The sequence below is a fragment of the Silurus meridionalis genome, chromosome 12, assembly GCF_014805685.1.
Source record: "Silurus meridionalis isolate SWU-2019-XX chromosome 12, ASM1480568v1, whole genome shotgun sequence".
Classification (NCBI taxonomy): Eukaryota; Metazoa; Chordata; class Actinopteri; order Siluriformes; family Siluridae; genus Silurus; species Silurus meridionalis.
In genome coordinates this window covers 16,956,689-16,981,573 of record NC_060895.1, presented here as the reverse complement: position 1 = coordinate 16,981,573, position 24,885 = coordinate 16,956,689, and the positions used below count along the sequence as shown (strand labels likewise).

Genomic DNA, 24,885 nt, shown 5'->3' with positions numbered 1-24,885 from the left:
CAGCAATTAAATCTGGAAGAAAATGGTGGGAAATAACATCAACAACAGGATAGTGTACTACAGCCCAGCATGCTGCGTAGCTAAAACTGTTCCCACCCTGAAATTGATTTTTTTTCCAGCACTTCCCAAAATTGTTTTACTGAGACAGTGACCTTTTTATTCATTAAAATATGACAATATTTTTTTGATCTGATTATAGTTATGTTTAATATTGTGGACCATTCAAGAAATTAGTTAGTTCTCCATATACCTCCTTAGACAATACTTAACTATGTCAAACATGTTTGTTAATTAAATGTTAACTTTTTGATATAATCCCCTTTTGCCTTGTAGCCAGAATTTTTGTCAGAGCCACTGATAAAGAAAGTAAATCATTACCTTCTGGATGACCATAATGAAGAATTCAACAGTACTATTATACAAGCTAAAGTTTCTCCTGTTGGGATTATTCATTAGTAATAACATTTTGTTAGAATCAAGAGTTCATCATATGATTACAAACTTAAGTAAGCAAGGTGAAAAAAAAAATGTTTCAACCTCAGGTAGATCATCAGGGTCTCCTAGCCTCGGTTTGCCCGGTGTCCAGCCTGGTCCATTAAATATGACAGAAAACTTGTGTGTAATACCATCAGCACTGAGGAATTGCCGCAACAAGTACACATAGTACTCAAACTTCAGAAAGAAAACAGAGCAAAAACAAAACCTCATGATTTGGAAACCTCATTTCACATGGGCATATGTGCAACAAAAGTTCACAGTGAGTTGTTTACATGAGCAAGTAATCTCATAACTGTAAAAAATCACATTTTGGCAGAAATCTGCTTATTGCTGCTACTAGGACTGAACAGAAGTGGATTTATTTGTAAACTTTGTTAAAGGACATAAAATATTGATTTTAAGTATAGTTTAAAAAGAATACAAATAATGGAATAGTTCTTGATTAAAAAAAAAAAAATAGTGTTTGTAATCATTTATTGTCCGAAACCAAAAGTAAAGCTAAAGAATTAATGTAATGTTTATGTATTCACATAAGTAATGCAGTACATTAAAGTTAAAAGGTCCTTAATGTAAACTGTTACTGTTGAATTTTAGTCCTGGTGAAGGCCAGAAAACTATAAGAACTCAGATTTGAAATTGGAGCAGTGTGTTGAGTGTCTCTTTCAACATGACTTTATTAAAAGCATTCTTATTTTTTTTGCTCAGGAAACTGTTCAGATTTTAGAGCAGGCTTTTTCAGTACAGGTAACTATTACATTCTGCATTTAGTTTTTTTATTCTACAAAATAAATCTTAAGATCTTAAAAAATACAATTTTATTTCCTTCATTTGCTTTTCTGAATATGATATTTATATACACATTTTTTTTAAATAATATGTATAAACATATATTCTTCCCCAAAATAAAAATAAATAAATAAATAAAAACCCACACATGTTTAAAGTATGTTAACAGCATACCTTTTTTTTCTAGAAATGTTTCATTTGGGTGGAGGCTTGTATTAGAATGTTGTATTAGTTTTGGTAGAATTGCAAAGCCCCCATGTGTGAAATGTTGTGTCAGTGAGTAAGTTATAGCTCAGGGTTATTAGGTTCTTCAAACAAAAAATGTATGTGAAACTCTATTGTTATTTCATTCGACATTGAATCCACTATCTAAGTGTTTTATGTCACAGATAAGATTGCGTTTGTCATTCCTTCCAAGGAAAAGTGCAGAGAAAATAATCAAAGGCAACATGCACATGGTTTCTTGCCGATACTCTCGCCTCTCTTGTTTAAAGTGCACTACTAATGTTATGGTTATGGTGTGGCTTTTCCACTGGTGGGGAAACGTGAGGAGAGTGAAAGCAGCGGAGAACTTGCAGCTCATATTTACATTTAACATAGCACTCTGAAACTCTGTGCTCAAACTTGCTTGGCGAGAATTCATGTGGCTTGCAAAAATCAGGGCATGGATTCAAAAATGATGTCTATAAAGATATATTTGTGGCTAACTTACCTCAACAGACAGAATGTCAAAGGTGTTGATGGGGTGTGTGAGACCATAGATTACTTTATCATCTTCTGGAGCAAAGGTTCCTACAAGAACATTGATAATAAACTGATAAATACTTCACTCACGTAAATTGCTTTCAACACACGAAAGACAGATGTATATACTGTACATATATTTAGTTTTGAATGTTCATAATTGTAAAGACTGTCTTTTGCACTATATATGCACTGATACTTTCACTTGTGCATTACAGTGACCTAATAATTATATATCTATTAATAATAGATAATTCATATTAAATTATTACAATGCCAGCCTGCCCAGGTCTGGTCATGTCATAAATACACACTTTGTTGATACTGACTGTATGTTCTTCCTCATTGTGTTGGTTAATTGTCTAGTAAATTATATATTTGCACTGTATTTTGTACCACACTTCTGACTAGAAAATTTCTACACCAAGCCCTTGCATTGTTCTGTTTCAATCGACTATATTCTCATATTCAGGGTTAGAATAATAAATAAATTGCAAAATTTCCTGAAGAATATATGAGTGGTGCTTAATAAAGCCTCCTACTCTACTGTAGAAACACACTCTTACCAAGCATTCGGTCCCAAATAATGAGGGTTCCTCCATAATTCTTATCAATACAGTAGTGGTTTCTCCCTGCACCAGGATGCATACAAAATAAACAAGGAGCAAATCACGAAAAATTGACATTGTTTGGTTTAAATTTAGCATATAATTGTAAAATAGTCAAGCAAAACTATAAATCAAACAGGCTCCACTGTGGGAGGGGTATAGTACTCACCATGATGAACTCGGTGATGACTCGGCGTATTTAGGATCCACTCCAGAGGACCAAGATTGCTGACAAACTAATGAAATAAAGCAATTTTAAAATGATTTTTGTATTAATAAACAGTGCCTCTGGAAACTGATTGTTTAGTGTCATGTAATCAAGTGACTGAAATAAAGAAACAACTATCCAGCCTGGGGGTATCGTGCCATGCCAGCTGTTGCTAAACAGAGATGTAAACTGAGTTTTAACCTCACACATGTGATTAATCTCGCCTATTGATTGCCTTGTCTTTGTTTTGGCCAACAATACTGAGGAGGAATTGTGCAGGACCCAAACGCTTGCATGGTTCACGTGTTTGCTAATGGATTCTGACACCAAACATCATTAATATTATGTGTTTTCATGTCTGATGAGCTTGCTCGAAGCTCTGCTAAGTAGGGAAAGAGAGAAGTAGCCAGAATTCCACATGGAAAGAACAATATAGATTAGAAGTAAAAGCAAACACAATGTTGGAAGGAATTACAATGTCTTTAAAAGGAAGCCAAAAACCTGATATGTCCTACACACACACACGCATACAAACACACACGCATACACACACATGCACACACACACACACACACACACACACACACACACACACACACACACACAAACAGAAAGACTATATATATATATATATATATATATATATATATATATATATATATATATATATATATATATATATATATATATGAAATATATGCACAGACACACATGCAAACATACCCACCACACATACACACATGTGCATGTACACACTAGCACGCAAGTACCTTAATCTCCCACCACGCCAATCCATTTTAACTCGATCTTTAAAGTTACTAAAGTTATACATTACACAGGTGTTTAGTTTGCCCTCAGGTGTTTGAAGAAATAATGATTTTGATGGAAAAATACAAACCTGCTGAGGTCTAGATTTAGCTGGGGATTGTGAGAGTGAACATGATTTTTTCAGTGGGTCATTATTTCTATATAATGACTGGTCTGGCTCCAGCTGAATTTCGTCTTGAATGAAAAAGGTTGCTCACTGCTTAGCCAGGGCTTTAATGCTGGATTATGCCTGGGAATTTCATGCCAATAAATTACATAACATCAAAAAAAGCTAATAAAACAGGCATAAATTATATCCTTTAGGAACTTGCGGATGTGAAGACTGTTTTCACTAATGGTGCTCTAAAAGTTGGAAATGATTCCAAATCCATTCCTGCTAAATGACTCCCCAAATGACTCCCCCAAAACTGTAAAACCGATGGGCCAATGTTCGCTCAAATGGCAAGGGTATGATTATGCTTCTGTTTGGAATATTTCAATAAGCTCATTATTCCCTTTTAAACATAAACTCTGGAGTTTTAAACTTGGAAAGAGATACATAAAGTAGGTATTTTATGGTGTATAAAGCATTAAGGTGTTTGAAGTGCGTGGTCAGAATTATCCTTCATTTTTTTATCGTATACCTTTTACACTGAATACACTTGGCCTACAGTACATATTATCTTGAGGCTACTTCTTGCAAATTCACCAAGCTAAAGTCTTAAATGTGATGGATGAACAGATTAACACTTTACCTCAGTGTGGATCCAAAACTGGTAAAGCAAGTTAAACTGAATATGTACAGCAAAGATTGATGGTGGAACGATTAATGCCATGGGGAGGTAGAACACCTAAGAACACACAATCAGCATGCATTATTACAAACTAATAATAAAAAATAACTTTAACATTGAAAACTGGATTAATATACACTTTGCCATTTCGCCCTCACATATTTATTTTCTCTATTCAAAAAATTTTACAAACCAACCCTATTGCACAAAAATTAAACAAAGTTTCTCCACAAAGTGGTGCAAAAAACTAAGAACATTATTTGAGCAGCAGTTCAGCAGGCATCTTGCTCATTTACGATGTGTGAAGAATGTCCAGACTTGTTTTAAACTCACCAAAAGGCACAGTAACTCAAATTTCCACACTTTTTAGCCATAGTGAGCAAAAAAAAAAAATACTATTAAAAAGTTTGAAACCTTCAGGTGGTCGGGTTACAACAGTAAAAGACCACCTCATGTTCCACACCTGACAGCCAAAAATAGGAATCTATATTAAATCTGTATTAAATACAGTATGATCAAGTACCTGTTAAAGTAAAGGTCATTAAACAACACAGGTGCACACATTTCCTTCTGACAAACATTTTGAGCTACATGAAAATGCTAAACATTGAATGTAGTGCAGAACTAGTGAGCATCATTAATACAGTGGATTTATGATAAACTAATGATAGACTTATGATCGACTAATAATATAGTGCAGTATGGGGGAAAAATGAGGTATATAAAACTATTAAGTACACATAACAATAAACAGGGAACAAATTTGGACACTGCAATAAGCTGCAAAGCAGAGTCTATAGCAGGTGGGAATGGTTACCCATGAAACAAACTGCTGTGTTACAGATTGTCGAAGCGCTGTGGTCAGGTTGTAGTACTCCGAGCTGTGATGAACTTGATGAGCAGCCCACAGGATATTAAGCTCTGCAAAACACACACAAACACACAACTTATGCATTTTCACCAAACACATGTCAGGACACCTAACTGTGAATGACAGAGAAGTGAAAACTCTAAATCAAACTATATCCGCTTTGGCTTTGCTTTGGATAAAAACTATGACCTGTATTTACTGCTTGATGGCTGAAGGAGGAAAACGAGCCATTTCTTGGTGTTTCCACTGCAAGGTAATAAGCTTTGTTGAAGGGTACAAAAGCAAATACTCAGTTGCAAAACACCAGTTTATATTCTACCTTTTGTAGTGGTTTCCACAACATTAATCTCTCTGATTTGGACCTCATTCTTGGATCCACAGAATCACGCCTGCTACATTTCAAAGGATCTTATAAGCTGTCCCCAGACCACCCAGATGGCTCTGTAATGCTTTAACACTGCACAATGGGCTGTGAAAAGACATTAAGTTGAAATTGAATTATTCCTGTGCTACACCTAAATAAATCACACAAAACTTAATTTTTGGTTAAGATTATTAATGCAGACTTCAATTTATTTATAATACAAGTAAGTTTTACACAGTTATAATAATGAAGATGTGTTAGAGATTCCACTTTGATCTCATCGCATTCAAAAATCATTTCTGACCCCTGTGATGATGCAGCATCCAGTATACGGTTTCTATTTTCATAGGCAAGAATTCGTATGGGTGCTAGATGAAACCTGGCATGCGGTTTAGTATACACCTGGACATTATTTATCTACCTGTCACAGTGTCTGATTTAATTACTTTCAAGAAAACTATTGTATAAAATCAAACAATTACTGACACAAGAAATAGTCAAAGTGGCAAAGTGAATAGCTTTTTCACCACACAGCTTGAAGGTACTTTGCTCGATCCTGAGCTCAGGTTACAGTATGTATAGAATACTGTGTGTTCTGTGTGCCCACATTGGTTTCCTATATTCGAGTTCTTCAGGTTTCCTTCCATCTTGAAGAAACATGCAAGTGTTTAATTAGTTTGAGTAAAAATGCCCCTGTGTGAATGTGTGTATAAGATGCCCTGCATTCCTATTTCCTATTTGGCTGTATTCTTACCTCACACTTAATATTTTGGGATAGGCTCTGGATCCAATGTAATTCTGCAGGTCAGAGCAGTTATTGGAGATGAATTCGAGAAATTATGTGGAAGGAGGTGTCTGGACTTGGTCGTTAATTCAGAAACTGCCACCTTATGTGTTGTTAGGGTGTGGCCTCACAGGAATAACCATGAGTTTTGATTTCAAAACATGAACTATGACCCAAAATCACTTACTATACTTTTAAATTAAGTTAAACACTAGGCAAACTGTTTATGCAAACAATGTTTTTTTTGCAGTTGTTTGTTTATTATATGAAGTCACCTATTGATGATTTAGACAGATACAAAGTCATGTAATGGCATGACATGTGGCCACAGTTCGGTTTACAAACCCTAGTGTTCATTACATTTGTATTCCATTCATTAAATTTTACCAGCATGATACAGTAACAATACTTTATTTACTGGCAAACCTTTCCAGCACAAGTTCTACTGCTGCACAAAATATTAACCCACCGGCCCAGGAAAAGCATATGTGACACTAGTGATGTCTAACACATTTTTAAACATTACCTTCAGTATTAACACTGTCAGAATAAGACTTAAGAAGCTCTACTTAAATGTAAGCTCCATTGAAAAGGTAAGCCGGTAGAGTTCTCTGCACTCCAGCTGAACAAACAGAGAGTTGTGAGGACGTAAAAATAACTCTCTCCTCTCCATCTGCCCTCCAGCAGCCAGCGGCACAGGGCCAAGATGTCAAAATCACCTGGATGAAGCCAAGACGAGCAGCCTGAGTGCACAAGCTCTGGGGAGAGCAGCAAAGTTTCCATTCAGAAAATTTCATCAGGCCATTGATGCTTAGCCATCAGGCCCATAGTTAAGGCTACATGTGGCGCTTTAAGTTAAGATCATGTGTTTGTGTCTGTGTGCTTCACTAAAATGATATGGAACGGAAATGTATATTTAAAGAAAGCTGGTAAAAATGTTGGCACTGTCTACAGCGTTGACTGTTTTGATTGATTGCACTGATTTCCTCAGAAAAAAATGCAGAATGATCACTACACCTGGTCCTAGTCATGTTGACGAATATGCGCTGCACTCATCTAGAACACCAAGTCATTAACAAAGTGACAGACTAATCAAAAGCCATTACATTATACTTTCCACCTCCTGCTTCTGTCATGTGTCAGATAAATATACTATCACAAAAATACACACTGGCAAATAATCCAACCATTGTTTGATAGTGTATGAGTCCTTGGTTTCCCCTCACGGGGTGGAAGAGAAGAAGATTGATGCCAAGTGTCACTGGTAGGAAGTGTGTACAGCTAGGCCTCATTGCAATCCGTGTCCTTGTGAGCAGGGCTCGGCTGGACACTGCATAGTTTGGCAGCCTGTATTCAGAGGGGAAGCGCTTTAATGATGAGAACCCATGCCACAGGAAAGCGTTTCCCACCGAATCTGAGCACCAAGGCCTGCACAATTACACTGCCTTTTTTCTCTGACAGTGAGGGCAAACATGTAAACTGCATAGCACTGCATGGATTAGTAAATGGACCAATAAAAAAAAATAGTCATGAAAAGTGCGAAGTGAATTTTGCAACAGAAAATGTTTGGTTTTGCAGCTTCATAATTCCCAAGAGTTTTTTAAATTATGTTTTTGTAAAGTGTCCTTGTGTAACACGAAATGTGCTTTTGGTTATAATTTACACTGTTACTTCAAATCTTCAAAACTTGTGTGGAGTGCTACACTTATTATATTAAGATAGAGGATATTAGCAGCTGGTTTATGGAATGGCGTATTATTTGTAGCTATTGTAGTCAATACCAATTTCTACATGGCCATTCAGTTTTAATTATTTATCATGGTGAGCAATTTGGTGCTTAACTTGCTTTCAAACTTGGCAATTAATAAAGTGGATCACTGGTATACACAATATTGTTATGCTAACCAGCATAATTTTGAACATGGTTAAAGGTTTACACAATATAATATATTGATATATTGGTACTGATATTCATTAATATATTAATATACAGTGTTTTAATTGCACCCATAGTACACTTTGCTAAAGTATAAAACACTCATAGTAAAAATGTGCTAAAATATAAATAAACCATGTTTATTACTCTGCTAATGAAATTGTGGTTACTCTGTTTTGGTGTAAAGAGCTAGTCGAGTTGAGTACTTACCCACCAACATTATAGCAGTGTCATAATAAATAGTTTAGTAAATGTTGCTGAATATTTGAAGTCTGTTATGTTTGTGGAATTCTGTTTCTGTTGGTCTGCACTGTTTAGCATAGACTGTTTTTCTACCCAGCTGCAAGCAGCACCATTTCAGTTTCAAGTCTGTAATGGTGTAATGATGAGAAAGTGCTGACTGAGCATTGTCAGGCCATAATTGCACTTAATTTAAGGCTTATGTAACATGTGCTCTTGATGTTTTTATGTTAAAAGTCAAATGATCAAAGGTGAATGCACTATAATAAACTACTGTATCTGTTCAATCCTGTTATTGTGACCCATTAAAAAGTCAGATTACAGAACAGGAGAAAATGTCTGTCATTTTCTATACGCTCTTACTAGACACCTACAATGAACTCATCCAAAATGTTGTGGTGTGATTGCCCTTTCCACACTCTAAAGATGACAGATCTTCCCTGTGAATCCTATTTTCCTAGATAATATAATCTTAGAGTCAGACATTGTAGGCAACTTTGGATAAGCTTTTCGAAATTATTTTTAATGTTCATTGCTCAGCAAAATGAAGTCACACGTAGTTTCTTTATCAACTCGATGAGCTTTAAATAGTAAAACATTTTGGGGTTTTTTGGGAGGGTTATTACATTTTATCACTTTTCATCTCATTTATAATATTGTTAAACTCAACAGGTTTATGCAAGTTTTCATTGACTATTGCTGAGATTTGTATAATCTTACATATGTTGTGACAATCTCTTAGGAGAATGGAGGAAGTAATGTTCAGTAATTTTGTGTTTTTATTGAAACACAGTTAAGTGAAATAACTACGTATGTTCACATTACAATTAATTGTTAGGGTATTTATTAGTGCAAGATTAATTATATTAAGGAGAGTTTTTCTGTCTCATTTTTTAAAAGGTGTGATTGCTGTATGTTTCTTGGAAGAAGCTCCATTGACCTCCCAAACTGCATGATGGAAAGAAAATTATCTAGATTTCAGATGTTTTTCAATCAATTTGAAGTGTACTTTTAGGCTATTATATAGATAATGCTTGGGTAAAGTACAATCATTACCATGTATATGGAGTTTATCTGAGACAGCTTACTTAGAAACATACACTTTGTTCCATTTTAGTATAAAACTAATGTAGTACATGGGTAATATACAAAGCAGCTAACTTTAGTATACTGTGCTTTATATACTCATATCACAGTTTTGTTCATTTTTATACTGTAACTGGTCAAAGACTGTTGATTAATTTCCGATAACAGTAGCCCTGACTGTAGTTCTAGTTGTAATACAAATTATAAGTCTATATTAATATACTAGTTCTAATAAATTATTACTAAAACACATTATTTTCCATGTTAATATATTAATTGAAATTGTCATCATGCAAAGTTGTCTATGAGGAGACATTTATTCAACATGTATGAAGGAAGTCTCTATTCTCAGTAAGTTTTCCAGCACTGTAAATAAATTGTTTATAGCATTCCATGGCATTAAATATAGCTATAAATAGCTAAACAAAAAAGTTATAAGGAAAAATTGCTACTTTTGTTAAATTGTTGTGGTATAAGGGGAAAAACAACACTTCATTGTAAGCCATAGTACAAGGTACAGAATTGTTTTGTAAAATATCATTCAAATAATAAATTCAAAGAGACCATTCCTTCAAGTTTATTACTCTTGTTTCATGTCTATAGAAGACTATCATTTAGGGTACACAAACAAAAGCCAGAACCTGCTATTTTCCCCAACACCATTTGTCCTGTTTCACATAAAGAACACCCGCTGTGAGATTTTAGTGAGAAACCACCAGCATGTCTGCCACAGCGCCACCATACACAGCAGCGGTGCACTAAATGAGGTGCTTTGCTGAAGAGTGGCAAGAGACTGCATGCCACGTCATTCACACTGCCAATGGGCTGTGAAAGGCAAGCTGGAGAGGACAGGCCGAGTGCTAATAAGAAATGCCAACACAAACAGGCATCTGGGCCAGCCAATCCCTCGCCTGTCACCACAATACTTCACACTGTCTCCACTTACAAGCCGAAGGCACTGGAGTTTGAGGACGGTTTTTAAAGGTGTGATAAAGGTATAATAAGGTAAAGGGCCTACCTACAGAGATTTGTGTTGTGGGATTATTATTAAGTAGTTTCATTTGGTACCCGGCAGGCTTTATGCGCACTACACTGATATCCTGTGGCCCAGGCGGGAGCTGTTGGTGAAATCACTGAAAGCTTGCTTATGACTAAAAATACAGTTCTGAAATGGACAAGGAGTTAGTTATCATGTTTCCTACACATACTTTAACTATGGAGTAGGATCAAGTATCTTTCAAATGTAATATTTTCCAAGCCATAAACTGAAAGGTGTGTTGAGATTTGCAGTGATTTTTTTTTTACAAGCAGCTATTCCAAATGAATATAAAATGAATAGCTGTTGTCACTATTTTCTCACAAGAATTACATTATTAAAATATACATTTATATAACATATATATTTAAAAAAGAAAAAAATCTCGAATTTCAGTCTCAGATTTTAAGATATGCAACAGTCCATTTTTGTTTGTGCATAGTGTTAATAACTTTTAGTTTTGCAGCTTTATGATGCAAAATAATAATAAAAATATTTTTTATATTTAATCTTTTTTATATTGATTTAGGCGACCAAGAGCCAAAGATGCTGGAAAGGTATATTTATACCAGGATTCTTCTTCTTCTTCTTTCAAATTATGCATAATTCATGTTAAATGACAAAAAGTTTCCTCCACCTAAATATGATGATGTAATAGTATACCTATATAATAGTCTTCATTTGCAAACAATCCATGACAATATGTACCCGTGTTTGCCCAAATTACCCTAGAGTCTGAGTCACAATAACTATAAAGCATTTAACGGTAAACAGAATTGCCACCACATGCCAATCAGCTGTTCACATCTGCAAAGTATAATTATATGTAGAGAGCAAAGTTGTGTGTGAGTAAATGTTTTTTTCTGAAACCATGGGTCTGATCATGCTGAAATGTTCTGTGTATTTGCATTGATGATGCAGTACTTGCAGAGGGTGCTTAGACACTGCAGACTGCCACTTAGGGATGCATCTTGTATTTGAAATATTTATATATCTGGAAACATTAAACCTTCTAAGAAACCTTCTAGTTTGAAATATTTGTCCAGGCTATGACAGAGGCACTAAGCTAGTGATCTGGACAAGGTTTCTGTTTTTAAAAATACCTCTGGAATCAAATTTATTCAACCAGAACACTTATCTCCAGTGTCTATAAAAACAGTAAACCTTCAACACAGCAAGATACATTCTTTTGACTGTGTTGTCACACACACACACACACACACACACACACACACACACACACACACACACACACACACACACACACACTCATATTCATGCTGAAGAGTAGCTGATTGTTGATATTATTTCAGTGTCCCAGAGGTATACCTTACTTGTCCAAAACTCAGTCCTACATCCTGACCAGCTCAGTTCTTTTGTACGCCCTCCAACCTGAGCGCAAGGGGACTTCCAGTGGCAGTCGAAGATTTATGAAGCCTCTGTCACCCAGAGTTAACCCCCGCCACCTTCTACCATGAGGATTCCTTCTAAAAACAATAACAACCAGACCTGCTGGCCTTCAGGATGCCCCACTGAGCCACTGACGTGATCTGTTTGTCCTAGTGATTGTTGCTGTCTGCATTAGTTAACGAATCGCCATGCTATTATCTAGGGTAATCTCCACACACTCCAACGTACAAAGTTTTATCAGACAAAGTGTTATCATATAGAGCAAGATTTGAATCAAACATTTCCTGCATGTGTAACAGAAAAATGCCTAGAAATAAATTAATTTAACAAATGACAAGACATAGGCGAAATGGAACAGGTAGGATTTGTGCTTTAAGAAGACGAAATCCCAAACAATTAATGTGAATGATTTTATTTCAATGGGTAGATCAGTGGGCTTCTAGATCCTTAAATGGTTCTATTAGGGATTAAGATTTTTTCAAAAGAGAGACACAAATGAATCCTTTAAGGGCAGGTGACTATATGAAAGAAAAGACTGTACCTTATATGGAGGATAGGTACCTGATATGAGGTTTGAAAAAGGTGAAAATGTATGTTATTCGTGCTATAAATCTTATTAAAAAAAAATTGTTTAATGCTTTGACATGTTCTGTGTCTTTTTTTGAACCAGACTCACAGCAATGAGATGATGTTTGAAACATGGATCTGTTTTAAGTTTGACAAACTGTTACATTTTATGACACAGTGTAAAGTAAAATAACAAAATGTACAGACAGTTAAAGAACAATAGAGACTTATATTTTTATGTTAATAGTCATTGGACATAGTGATGAAACTACTGTGAGTCAACCACAGAATAATGCCTTAAAATAAATGTTCAAAATAAATGTATTAGTGGTTAACCTAGTCATAATGTGGTCAAAAGGGACATATCCTAACACCCTGAACCTTTAACTGATCAAAACTGACATCACACAAAATGTATGTATGCCACCGATAGAATTCAATTGGTTCTGCAAACCACCTCTTGATGTCTCCACAAACATCAAAAGAACAATTTTAAGGGACGCTTTAAAGAAGACTTTGGGACTTTGTCAAAATAGTAATTAAAACTTGTTTCGATTATTTTTTCCCCACTTCTTTTCCTTTTTTTAATTTTCTACTTTATTTCATTTTGAAATGAAATAGTCTACAATGGTTTTCTTTTTAACTGCTGCTTGTGGACAAGTTGTTGTGCCGAGGTCTCCGGAGAACTTAGTAGTTCAGAACTTAGTAGAAGTAGGCAGAAAGCAGAGCTACTCTGTGTCAGGTCACATAAGAGAGACAACAAACAGAACCAGCACGACTCTGATCAAGTCATACTTAACTCCGTTTGAATTCCTCCTGACCAAATCCAGAGTAAATGGCATACATTGTATTTTTCTCTCAATTTGTTCAGATTTTGTCAGTAGATAAATGGGAAAAACTGGCAAAACAACAAATCAACCCTGAAATGCAACAAAGCATTGACAAGATTTCAGGCAGAGCTATGAACCTTGTTTGTCATGCATATTGCTCAAGGCTTGCATTCAACCAGATGCATTGTGTGGTCAGACCAGAGAGTGTGTAAGGGTCAGACATGCAACTGCAGTGGTGTATGACCCAGACATGCTCTAGAAGTAAACGACAAGAAAAGCACCAATAATTCAAACATTTAAATATACACACTAAAACAGTCGAAGAATCCGATGGAAAATAATGCACCACAAAGCTACAAATAGAAAATGTTTTCAATGTACTGACATTTCAACTGATCATAGATGTTTACATTATTCTAATATGTAAAGGATTCGAATATATTTTCCACAAAAACTAGTATTGCTGATGCAATACAAAGAAATTGTGTGTAATTATTGTAATTGTGAAGCATTTTTGTAGCATTATTTGGAAAGAGTCACATTTCAGTGCATTGTAAAGCACTGAAGCACTGAAGGTCTGTCAGACCTTTTTTCAGACGATTTTTCAATAATATGAAAACATTTCACAACATTAAATATGAAAAAAAATATGCTGTGCTTTAATAAAAAAGTAATAGTGCCTACATGTTGTAGTGTATACAAAAAATAAAGTATTTGTGCTATTATTGAAATACAGTCAGCTTTTTTATAACTCTGCTTCATTGTAATTGCTTCCCTATAATTTCTCTCCTGCAAATTTCCTTTTTATTTCTCACATACAGCAAGTAGAACTCAAAATGTTAAATAGTAAGGAGTTCTCACCTATATCTCTTTTCATGTTTATCATTAATGAACTTACACTATATAGACAAAAATCTGGAGACGAAGCATACATTGCTGAGAAAAGTCAGATGTCCCAATACTTAAGTGCATATACTGTAGTGTATATATAATTAGCAGAAAGGATGTATGACAAACTGAGCCAGCTGTAAACCTAGACTACTGCTCATATTATAGTAATGTTTTCTCAATACTGGTGGCATCAGAAAAGAAAAGGGTTTCACTTAAAAGCACTTGCTTCTTTTTTTTCCATTTTCAAACAAATAAGGGTTACTTTTAAGTGTTTTACATGAAAAATGGGGAAAAATGAAATTCCCATAAAAAAAAAAAATAAAAACTCGTCTTCGTATTTCACAACGCACTAATTGGGGTCTGCATGGTTTTATGAACGTCATATTTCTGCCTTTTGTCTGTTACTTTGCTCAAAATAAAGATTTATTGCTTGCATGTGCAAAAAGAATAGGATTTTAGATACATATTCTATGCTTCACTGGAGGCTAAATTGAGAATGAAAACCAGTTTAAAGCCAAAGTCAAAGTCAGAAAATGGCAAAGCTACCCTCACAGGATTAGATCTTTAAATAAAACTGCCATATGCTTGTGTCTGTTGAATTGGTGGCTTAAAAACATGCCAATAAAGACCATTCACCAATGGTGCTTCCTTTTCCTGTATATAAATTCAATTAGAGCACAATTTTTCTCAATGAGAAAGCATTCATGTAAAAGTGGAGTTTATCATGTACTTCATCATGTACAGTAACCTCCCATTTGCATCTGCATTATTGTGCACATGTGGCTTTAATGCATGTACACTATAGTCTATAGTCTATAAATAATCCAGTGCACAAATTTTAAACAGATAAAAGGCAGAGGCCATGGCCTTTATGTCTTTGGTGGAAGTTTTGTCCAATCCTGTGAATGATGATGGAACAGGAAAACTAGACAAATAATTTCCTTCAACTTAAAAAAAAAGGTACAAATTGGAGACAGGAGACCGCTGATATAAATGACATTTCCAACTTCAGCAAAAGGCACTCTGGACAATGGAAAACATAACATGACAACCACAAGCACCTCATCACTCCACTACATCTCAGTGACGTCTGGAGGGACATGATTTTAATAATGTACTGGAGTGCTGGAGTGCTTTTACAATTAAATCTGAACTAGCCCAAATTGAGGTTACATATACATGCACTTAACCCTGGCAAGAAAGACCAATGACCCCTATTAGCTACACCACAACGTAACTTGCTTTTCACATGATGATTATCTTTTTTGTGAACAGAAATGTTGTAATGGGCAGTGGCATTGCCTCAGGAATGCAGCTGCCTGCCTGTTTTTGAAGGCAACTTAAAGGAGGGTTTTCCGCTAAAACATACCATCGAGCCGAGATCACATACACCTAAAGGAAACGCTCAGCAAACATCATAGTGGTAAAAATAGATCTATACATGAGTTTTGAAGTGACGGATTTATAGACAATGGTTTGAATGAATCTGAAACACCTAATAACCCTTAGCATTCCTTTACATTCCTGAAGTAATTTCCTGAACTTAGTTCCTCTAATTGTTCTCTAGTGTTGCATTGGATTATTATTTTTAAATTTTTTTTATTTTTTGCTGGTAATTTCAACATACAGGTTGTTGTTTGAGTATGTAATATTGGCATTCAATCCTGTGAATAATTTTCTTTTTGTATTTGTATAAACGATTATTTGAAAAATAATATATCCTTTACAGTTAAATGTAATATTGATTGGGCAATCCTTCAAAAAATCCTATAAATCTATATAACAGAAACACTTTAAGAATATTTTGTAGTAACATTTGCAAATATATATATATTACATTGTAATTATAATTAGCTGTTAGCTTGCTGTAAAATTAACAGCTGCTAGGAAATTTATAGATGATATTTTGGCTCTCTGTTATATAATATTTGCCATATGAGCAATAATACATCAGGCATTTTCTGCGTTCTTAAATATTTCTGCATTTTTAAAAAGAAAGAAAAATATGTCCGAATATTATAAGTGAAATAAAATAATCTGTCTTTGTTTGTAATGTATAGCTTTTTATTTGCATGACATACCATGGCTGCATCGATGAACCCAGTAGTATCCAAAGTCCACGCCTAGGAATGCTAGCCACCAAGTCCAAGCTGAGTCCCAGGGTAACTCCAATATGTGGAAGTTATTCCAAACATATATATAACTGGAAATCTCCAAACTTTTAACAAGGAGCCTGAGAGATAAACCACACATGAAGTTAAGGCAAAGTGCCCTTTTATTTACAGTATTTTGCAAATGTATTTGATATTGTTTTGTAGTTGTTTACTAATTGCCTCTTGCATTGTTTTCATAATTTTCATCATTTTTTATCATTTCATTTGACTACTCAGCTATTCAGTGTTTTGAGCAATCACAGGAATGATGTCTATAAATAAAGTTTATTTTTCTTCTTCTTCTTCTTATTTTATTAATGATAATGTTAACCCTTTTTATTAGGATTTGACAATTAAATAGTAAAATCACACACTCTATATTTAGTATAATGCAATACAGAGCATAATGTCAAGCTATTGCCTTGTGACCTGTAAATAGAGTAGAGTTAAGCAAGGTAACCTAAAAATACAGTAGAGTAAGGCAATGTGGCTAACTCACTCGGGCAGTCGAGACATCATGCCTGCGGACAGAGATGTGGTGCCATCATTAATTTTAATGAGAAGGTATCCAGTCTTCAGCCAACCCAGAAATGCCTCCAGCAATATCATCCCAATAAAAAATGGAGTGGCCTACATGAAACAAACACCAGAAATTGTCATTTTCTGTTGTACAAATTTTGATGCCTTTCTATTGACAGGTCAACAGTATTCAACACAAACCAATATTAAATGTATAGAGTCTGGAATAGGTATTATATATATATATATATATATATATATATATATATATATATATATATATATATATATATATATATATATATATATATATATGTAATAGATATAATATATAATATGTGGAAACTAAAATGAAAGTGAATTTTTTTTTTTTTTGCAAATAAGAGTAAAGTATAGTATTTAAATCTCACAGGCTTATAGGGTATATTGAAGGACAGGGTGACCAAATAGTCATGCTTCATATTTATACAATACCTTTCTGCCTTTATTAAAATTCATAATTGCAGGGCTATTAACAGGAAGGATTGACAATAATAATACAGTGTCTTTATGGATTATTATTATTTTTATTTATTTTTTATTATTATTATTGTTATTATTATTATTATTATTATTATTAATACTATAATTATTTATAGCGTACCTCTCAGATTAATCGTTGTCTATTTCTGTGCACTGGCTAGGTTTCCTCTATTACACAACAGCGATTAATCTGGGAAGTGCTAACATTTCCTTGGAGCACCAAATCTTTTCATGCTACTGTGTAATTAACCATGCAATGTTTCAATTCAGTAAAACTCTTTTACCTTTTATATTTATGTTAGGTGTTTTTTTTTTTTTATACAGAAAGATGTAAATGTTAGTCAGACAACAATAAAACGTTATAACAGTGAATTTAGCTAAAATTGATACAAGGCTACACAACAGATGATAGATGGTACAATGAGTAGCTCTCCTTAAATCAACTAGCAATGGTAGATGCACGTAGTAGTGCATGAGAATGGCACTGCCTTATCTGATATTTGAAGGATGAATAATGGTAAAGCTGTTGGTAAGAGTTATATGAATGGAAAAAATATTTGTTTTGTGGATTGGTTTAATTAAAAATAGACATTTTGTGCTTTCTATTGATATATTTATTATGTCTGTGAAGCAAGTATTTACTAACATTCAGGTTGTTTTAGATCTGTGTCTGTGAAAAGAGATGACAGTGATGCGCACACTGTCTGTTTTCTTTATTTTATAAAAGCACAGCATTCTGTTGTCATTATGAGTGTATACAGATAAAAGTAAATCCTTTACAGATTCAAATGATAAATTGCTCTTCTGTACGATCAAAAAAGGCAAATGTTTGTTTCGGTGTTATGAGGACAAATTTGCCAGAAACCGGCGCATTTGTCGACCCCAGAGGATTAACTGCCAGATGTGCGTGTCGTGACGGATTTTGGTGCTGATTTGAGACTTGCCGCATCAGTAAAACAAATGTTTACTAATTAAAAATGATTTTTTTTATATTTATTTATATTGGTCAAACAGAAATATGCACTGTATTAATCGTGCAGCAATAAATAAATTGTGTCTTTAAAATGAATTTGCTGAAAGCCCTAATTAATATATGAATTCAAAACTAATTTAAAATGTTTTTACCTAATGAATGTATCCAGGCTGACTATCCACCATATAGAACACAAGCAGAGAAAAGATAATGATGATGATCAGGTGATCAAAAATGTCTCTGTTCTGAATCATGTTTACATCACTGACTCCTTCTGTCTCATCTACGTTAACCTAAAACTTGTTGTCGCCTTCTACTACGCTCATTGTATCTAGCCTACGTCTGTAGTGTGTGAAAGCCAGGAAATGAAACACCAGTGATAGAATGAAAATCAATGACAGGAAATGGTTTAAGATATTGACATTTCACCAAGATTAACTATGACAAGATTAACATTACTAAAGTAAAGTCTGTTTTGAAAATGTGAGAAGTAGAAAGCAAAGATATTTGTGTAAAAATGTAATGACTGAAAGTAAAAAGTTATCCAAAAGAAAAATAGTGAAGTAAAATACTCATACCAGAAAAATCTACTTATATACAGTAACAAAGTGTCCTGCTCTACAAGCAGTGCTTAAGTTCCTTAAGAAGATCTAAATGTACTAAATTTGAAAATAGACTTTTTACCACATGCACCACATGAACTGTTTTTGTTCTTATGTATATGTTGATATACATCCAGTAACGCCAGTCAATACTCGCTTGAAATGACATCAGAGGCAGATTTTATACAGTTATCACACCTCTGTTGTTTGCAAAATGCTGACAAGGCATCTGGAAAAGTTCTGTTTTTTTTTTTTTTTTACCATATACATTAATATATAGCATGAAATTTAAAATATCAATGTTCCTAGTAGCATAGTTTATAAAATTAAAAAGTGAAAAAAATATGCAGATATTGCAGTCGTTTTGTAGTCATTCCCTACAATTTACATGTGTATTATGGGCATTCTACATTCCCAAGGCTTCATTTAACCTGCTGTTCATTGTAACAGAGCAATTGACATATATATATATATATATATATATATATATATATATATATATATATATATATACGTATAAAAATTGTGTTTAATAAATTCACATAATGATTATTGTTTACTATTTCTAAAGGCAGCTGTCAGCATGGTTAGCATGTTCCGAATTTTCCTTCATAATGCTGTAATGTTAGCTGTGCTCAGAGCGAACTGGATAAACTCAGAAAAATGTGTCAGGTCCCCCATCACTTTGTGGAATGTGAGACACACTCAAATTGTGAGGCACAGCATATACAACTGTTTTCTTATGTTAAGAAAATAAATAATTTCTATAATACTAGGAATTTGCGAGATATTTTAAATATTTGTCTCATGAAATCTACAACTTCTTCTACAATGAAAATGTGCTTCATTCGTTTGTTGAGTTTAAGGTTAGGTTCACATATACATAAATCAAAATACCCCACAAAGATAGTATTACAAATGTGTGGATTTATGTGTGTATAAGAACACTCCAGGGCAGGATACACCACTCGGGACCCCCCCAACATTACACATCTGGCTGTCGACTGTAAGTTAGCACTGCACAACTTGCAAACAGAGATCTGTCTGTATCAATCTGGAGTTCGGTATAAACAGGATTTTCATTATTAATGCTATATTATATTGCATTAGTACAGCCAAAGATTTATAGTGACCCAAAAATTTCAGTAATAAAAGAAAAGTATTTAAAAAATAGTTTTTACTTTTTTCGTCTTCATAAAATTGCTTTATCCCACAGATCACTTACATTTCTTGGTATGCTAGTTTCTATTATTCAGTGCTTTTGTTCAGGCAGTAACATATTCTGGGCTTCTATGGTTTTATAGAAAACTTTGTGTGTGGATGCTGATCTTGTCAGGAAAATTACATTTGCAAAGCAGATGTCAGTGTTTGTAACCTTTCTCTTTGCTTTGGGGTCATTTTTTGCATTAAAAATATAGCTATAAAAGGATTTCTTTGAGCTCTGACCACATTTTCCATCCAAATATATTTTATAATAGCATGAAGTTTCATATAATTTTATATATTCTGACTATCAAAGCAAGTAAAATGATATACAATAAACAATAACTTACTTATGTGTTTGTTTTTCCTCTTTCTGTCTTTGAAAAGACATTCCATGAGCATAAATGTGAACACAGATTCATACAGACAGCCATTAAAATAAACTAGTAGTAGAACAATTGTGAGTAAAGTTAATCACTGCGTTACAACGATTACAACATTACAGCGTTTCAGATCCCTGCTGTGTGGTTAATTGTCTGTCCCCAAGTGTTTATATAGGTCTACTGAAAGATTAACCTTACTACCTCAAATTATAAACATGTGTTGACTCGGTTACTGCCAAACCCAAAACACACCCACAATTAAAATGTGAGGGGGCTTTAAATGTGAGAAAGTACACAAGATTTTGCATTTGCTCTGGCATCAGGCGAATTACAGTTCCAGACATGAGAAGTGCTAATGTCTGAAAACAAAAGTATTAGATTACAATTTAGGGCTAAAAATGGTCATAGTATTCGAAGCAACTGCAGAAGACCTCATATACTTTTCGGACTGCAGGGAGAATCCCCTGCTTATGCTCGTGATGCTCGGGATGTTTATTTTCAAACTCCACACTTGCATTGCGCAGATGTGGTGTCGTGATTTATGACTACTTCACAAAGCCAGCAATTATAGCTTAGATACAGATTCATTGCTATCAAAGATGAGATTGACTCTGCTGTTAAATTTTTTTTTTTTTCGTATGCTGCTTTAAGATAGAAAGGTAAACTCGAGGTTAAAAAATCTGTGGTAAAAATAGTCAAAAAAATCTAAAAGTGATAAAAATAGACAAGCCAGTATTGCTATGAATGCACAAACATTATCAGCACTCACACTTTACTCTAATCAACTTTAGATGTGCTGTAAGCTTTGTTTTATTAGTTGCAGCCTGAAAGGTATATGTATTTGTAAGGTATATATTATATACACCTAAAACAATGAATAGAAAGAGTATATATTCATTAACTGACTCCTTTCTACAGACAGTGACTCGAATTGGTACAAGGAAAGTCTTCTTACATTGTTTGATGTAGAACTTTTGAACTACTAATGCCAACAGTAATAGTTTTATACACTATATAAACACAAGTATTCACAGGTTTTCAGCCATATGTGGTGTATCCCAAAACTTTTACCACAAAGTTGAAGGCACACAATTGCACAGAATGTCTTTGGATGCAGTGGCATTAAATTTTCCCCTTCACTTGAGTTAGAAGACCCAAACAGCATGGCAATGCCCAGGTGCACAAAGCAAGCTACATGAAAATATGGTTTACATGGTTGGGAGTGGAAGATATTGAGTGGCCTGCTAGCTTTGACCTTAACCCTACTGAAATCCTTTGGGATGAATTGGAAAAGACTGTGTGCAGTGTTATGTTAGCATGTTATCACATCATGATTAGGTGCAACTCGACTGTAAAAAAAAACTACTAGAAAGCATTACACAACGTTTAGATTCAAGGTTAGAGGGACTTGAATCAGAATCACCTTTATTGCTAAGTATCACAAGTTGCACGTACAAGGAATTCATCATGGTTTGCTGGTGCTATATTTTTTTATAAAATTTAAAATATAAAAACTAGGAAAATAAAATAAGAAAAGTAAAGATAACATGAACTATACAACTTGTGCATGGTATATAAAAATACTTTTTTTTTATTTGCAGGGCAAATAAAATTTCACATATAAGTCCAAGGTGCAGGGTTGCAATATGGTAGTCTTTGATAAAAATGTAACACATAAAAAATGACAGTGTGAGTTTTACATATAAAATGACATTGTGAGGACTTGTGAGGTGTTTTTGCAGATTCTAGAATATTTTTCTCTACTATAATTTCCTGACATTTTAAAACACCTGTCATAGTGCTTAAGAAAGTTTAGTATGAGCACACACTTTTAATAATGTTAGGTCATTTAGATCCTCTTGTTTGTGACTAAAATTAAATGCAAGAAATAAACTATAGGTCAAAGCTCATACTGTATACATGCTGCTGAAGTGCTGTGAGCGAAGACCTTGAAAATGGCCTATGATCCTCATTCTTGGAAATTTCAACAGATTCATTTTTCATAATACACAGAGACTAACACTATGAAATCCCAGGTGACGTTATTCAAACACCTGCAATTATAGAGCGCCCAGGTGTGAGGAGAGTTACTGATTTTCTCACCCAATTCAGAAATTGTAATTATCAATCCTAAAGCATAAGCCTGTATAGAAGTTACAAATTATAAACAAACTCAGCCTGACATGATTTCAACAACCAGAAATTGCAGGGAATATAAAACCCCAGTCAAGTGAAACTTATGTAGCTCTGTATTTTGCTTCTAGGTCCCTTACGTCTCTTAGGTCTTTCAGGATTACTTCTGAAATTAGATCTATTATTATACATTAATTCAGAGCAACTTATTTTTCATGGCAATGTGCAATTAGGTGTTGGTTTTTAGTTTAGACACTTTTTTAACCAAATTGAATTCAGTTTCTCCAACAGACCTCCATTAAACCAGATATAATTCGAGTTTTTGAAGCATGCTTAGCACAACAGAGACACTGATATTACAGCCTTGCTGAAATGTTATTCAGCAACATGGACTGTATTGGAGTTGCAGACCGAAGTTAAGTTATGTAAATATTTGCTTTGGGAATGTTTTGTGTGTGCAGTGTCAAATTACTCAGATGTTTAAGTCGATTTTCTGGCTGCACCTTACAGATTATGCAAATCACCTGTGTGTAATTATCACCTTTGAGGTTGCCAGATTGTTTGTGAGTAGAACAAAGCAGGGTATTTCAATAGCACTTGTCTGAAAAACCTGACAATTTAAATTGTTTGGCTTTCATTTATAACCTAATACAATTTAACATACTGTAAAGTAAATGCAAGAAACAACATTAAAACAATTATAACAAACTGATTGTGACATCTATAATACGTGTCTATCTTGCTGAATGAATAGTTCTAGAAGTTATTAAATTTCATTAATAAAAAAAAAACAATGCTACAAGATATTAATTTAATTCTTAGGTCAGCTTGGTATCACATTGCAGCAATTAACATATTAAATGCTAAGCTAAGGTGAAATCTACATTTATATATTTATATATATATATATATATATATATATATATATATATATATATATATATATATATATATATATATATATATATAGTATATACAGTATATACAGTATATATATAAACATGTGGTTGTGGAAATATATTCTACTTTAGGGCTGGTAAATGTAACTCCACTTTGTGGTGAGTCACATTACACCACACTATTGTTGGTTATTTTTGCTATAAAAGCAAATTCTGAGGTGTTTTATTCATTTTGTTTCACCTCAAATTACATTTTCATTGCAGCGGTTCTAACATAGGACTGGGGAAATACAGGGGCCTATGAAATACAGTGCCTGTGAATTGATTTATTTATTTTTATTTTATAATTGTTTTTGGTGGAAATCACAACCAATTGTTGTTAAAGTGGGAAGTTCTCCACTGGTTTGTATAAGTAATAGACCAGATAGAATTACACACATAAATAATTAGTGCAATGTTTGAATCAGTGAATGTTTGAATCAGTGAATGTTTGACTGGTTATAAAAAGCCTGAGAAACACAGACAGCATAAAAGATTATGTGTGTATGCATGCTAATGTTGCAGGGTGAACCCTGAGCCTACCTGTTGAACATATTGCGGAACGTGCTCTACTTCCGCAAATGACGTCTCATTGGGGGACATGAGGTAGAAAAGCATGCGAGTCCCCTGTGAGAAGGAGACAGCGGTGGTCTCCGTGTCCTCCACCTGCGCCATGTGTGTTTTTAGTGTGTGTGAGCTGCTGCCGTGTTTCAGAATGATCACAAACACAGACGTGACTTTTGTCCTTCTGGGTGAATGTTTGCAGTGTGACTGAGAGATAGGACACGCTTAGATCCAGATATTTATCAGTAACTTTGACACTGAACTCTATCTGAATTTCTGCTTCTTAAAGAATTGCATAACCCGATATGGCCTACATGAAGTGCATTTGCATTATTTATAACAGTAAAAAAAATTAATTTAAAAAGTGTATTAATCATTGGCTAGTTATAATAATAATAATAATAATAATAATAATAATAATAATAATAATAATAA

General features: G+C 34.1%; 1 protein-coding gene across 1 annotated transcript in view; it reads right to left on the bottom strand.

The window, feature by feature from the left end:
- agmo (alkylglycerol monooxygenase) overlaps positions 1-24,643 on the bottom strand; it is a 38,330-nt gene extending 13,687 nt beyond the window's left edge. Inside the window, exons 1-9 of the mRNA XM_046863701.1 lie at positions 24,430-24,643; positions 17,113-17,243; positions 16,542-16,693; positions 5,263-5,366; positions 4,407-4,502; positions 2,806-2,872; positions 2,595-2,660; positions 1,997-2,076; positions 538-672 (exon numbers count right to left, since the gene is read on the bottom strand). Of these exons, the coding sequence (XP_046719657.1) occupies positions 538-672; positions 1,997-2,076; positions 2,595-2,660; positions 2,806-2,872; positions 4,407-4,502; positions 5,263-5,366; positions 16,542-16,693; positions 17,113-17,243; positions 24,430-24,561 (963 nt within the window). The 5' untranslated portion in view covers positions 24,562-24,643. The remainder of the gene's footprint in view (positions 1-537; positions 673-1,996; positions 2,077-2,594; positions 2,661-2,805; positions 2,873-4,406; positions 4,503-5,262; positions 5,367-16,541; positions 16,694-17,112; positions 17,244-24,429) is intronic.
- Between the last annotated feature and the right edge of the window lie 242 nt (positions 24,644-24,885).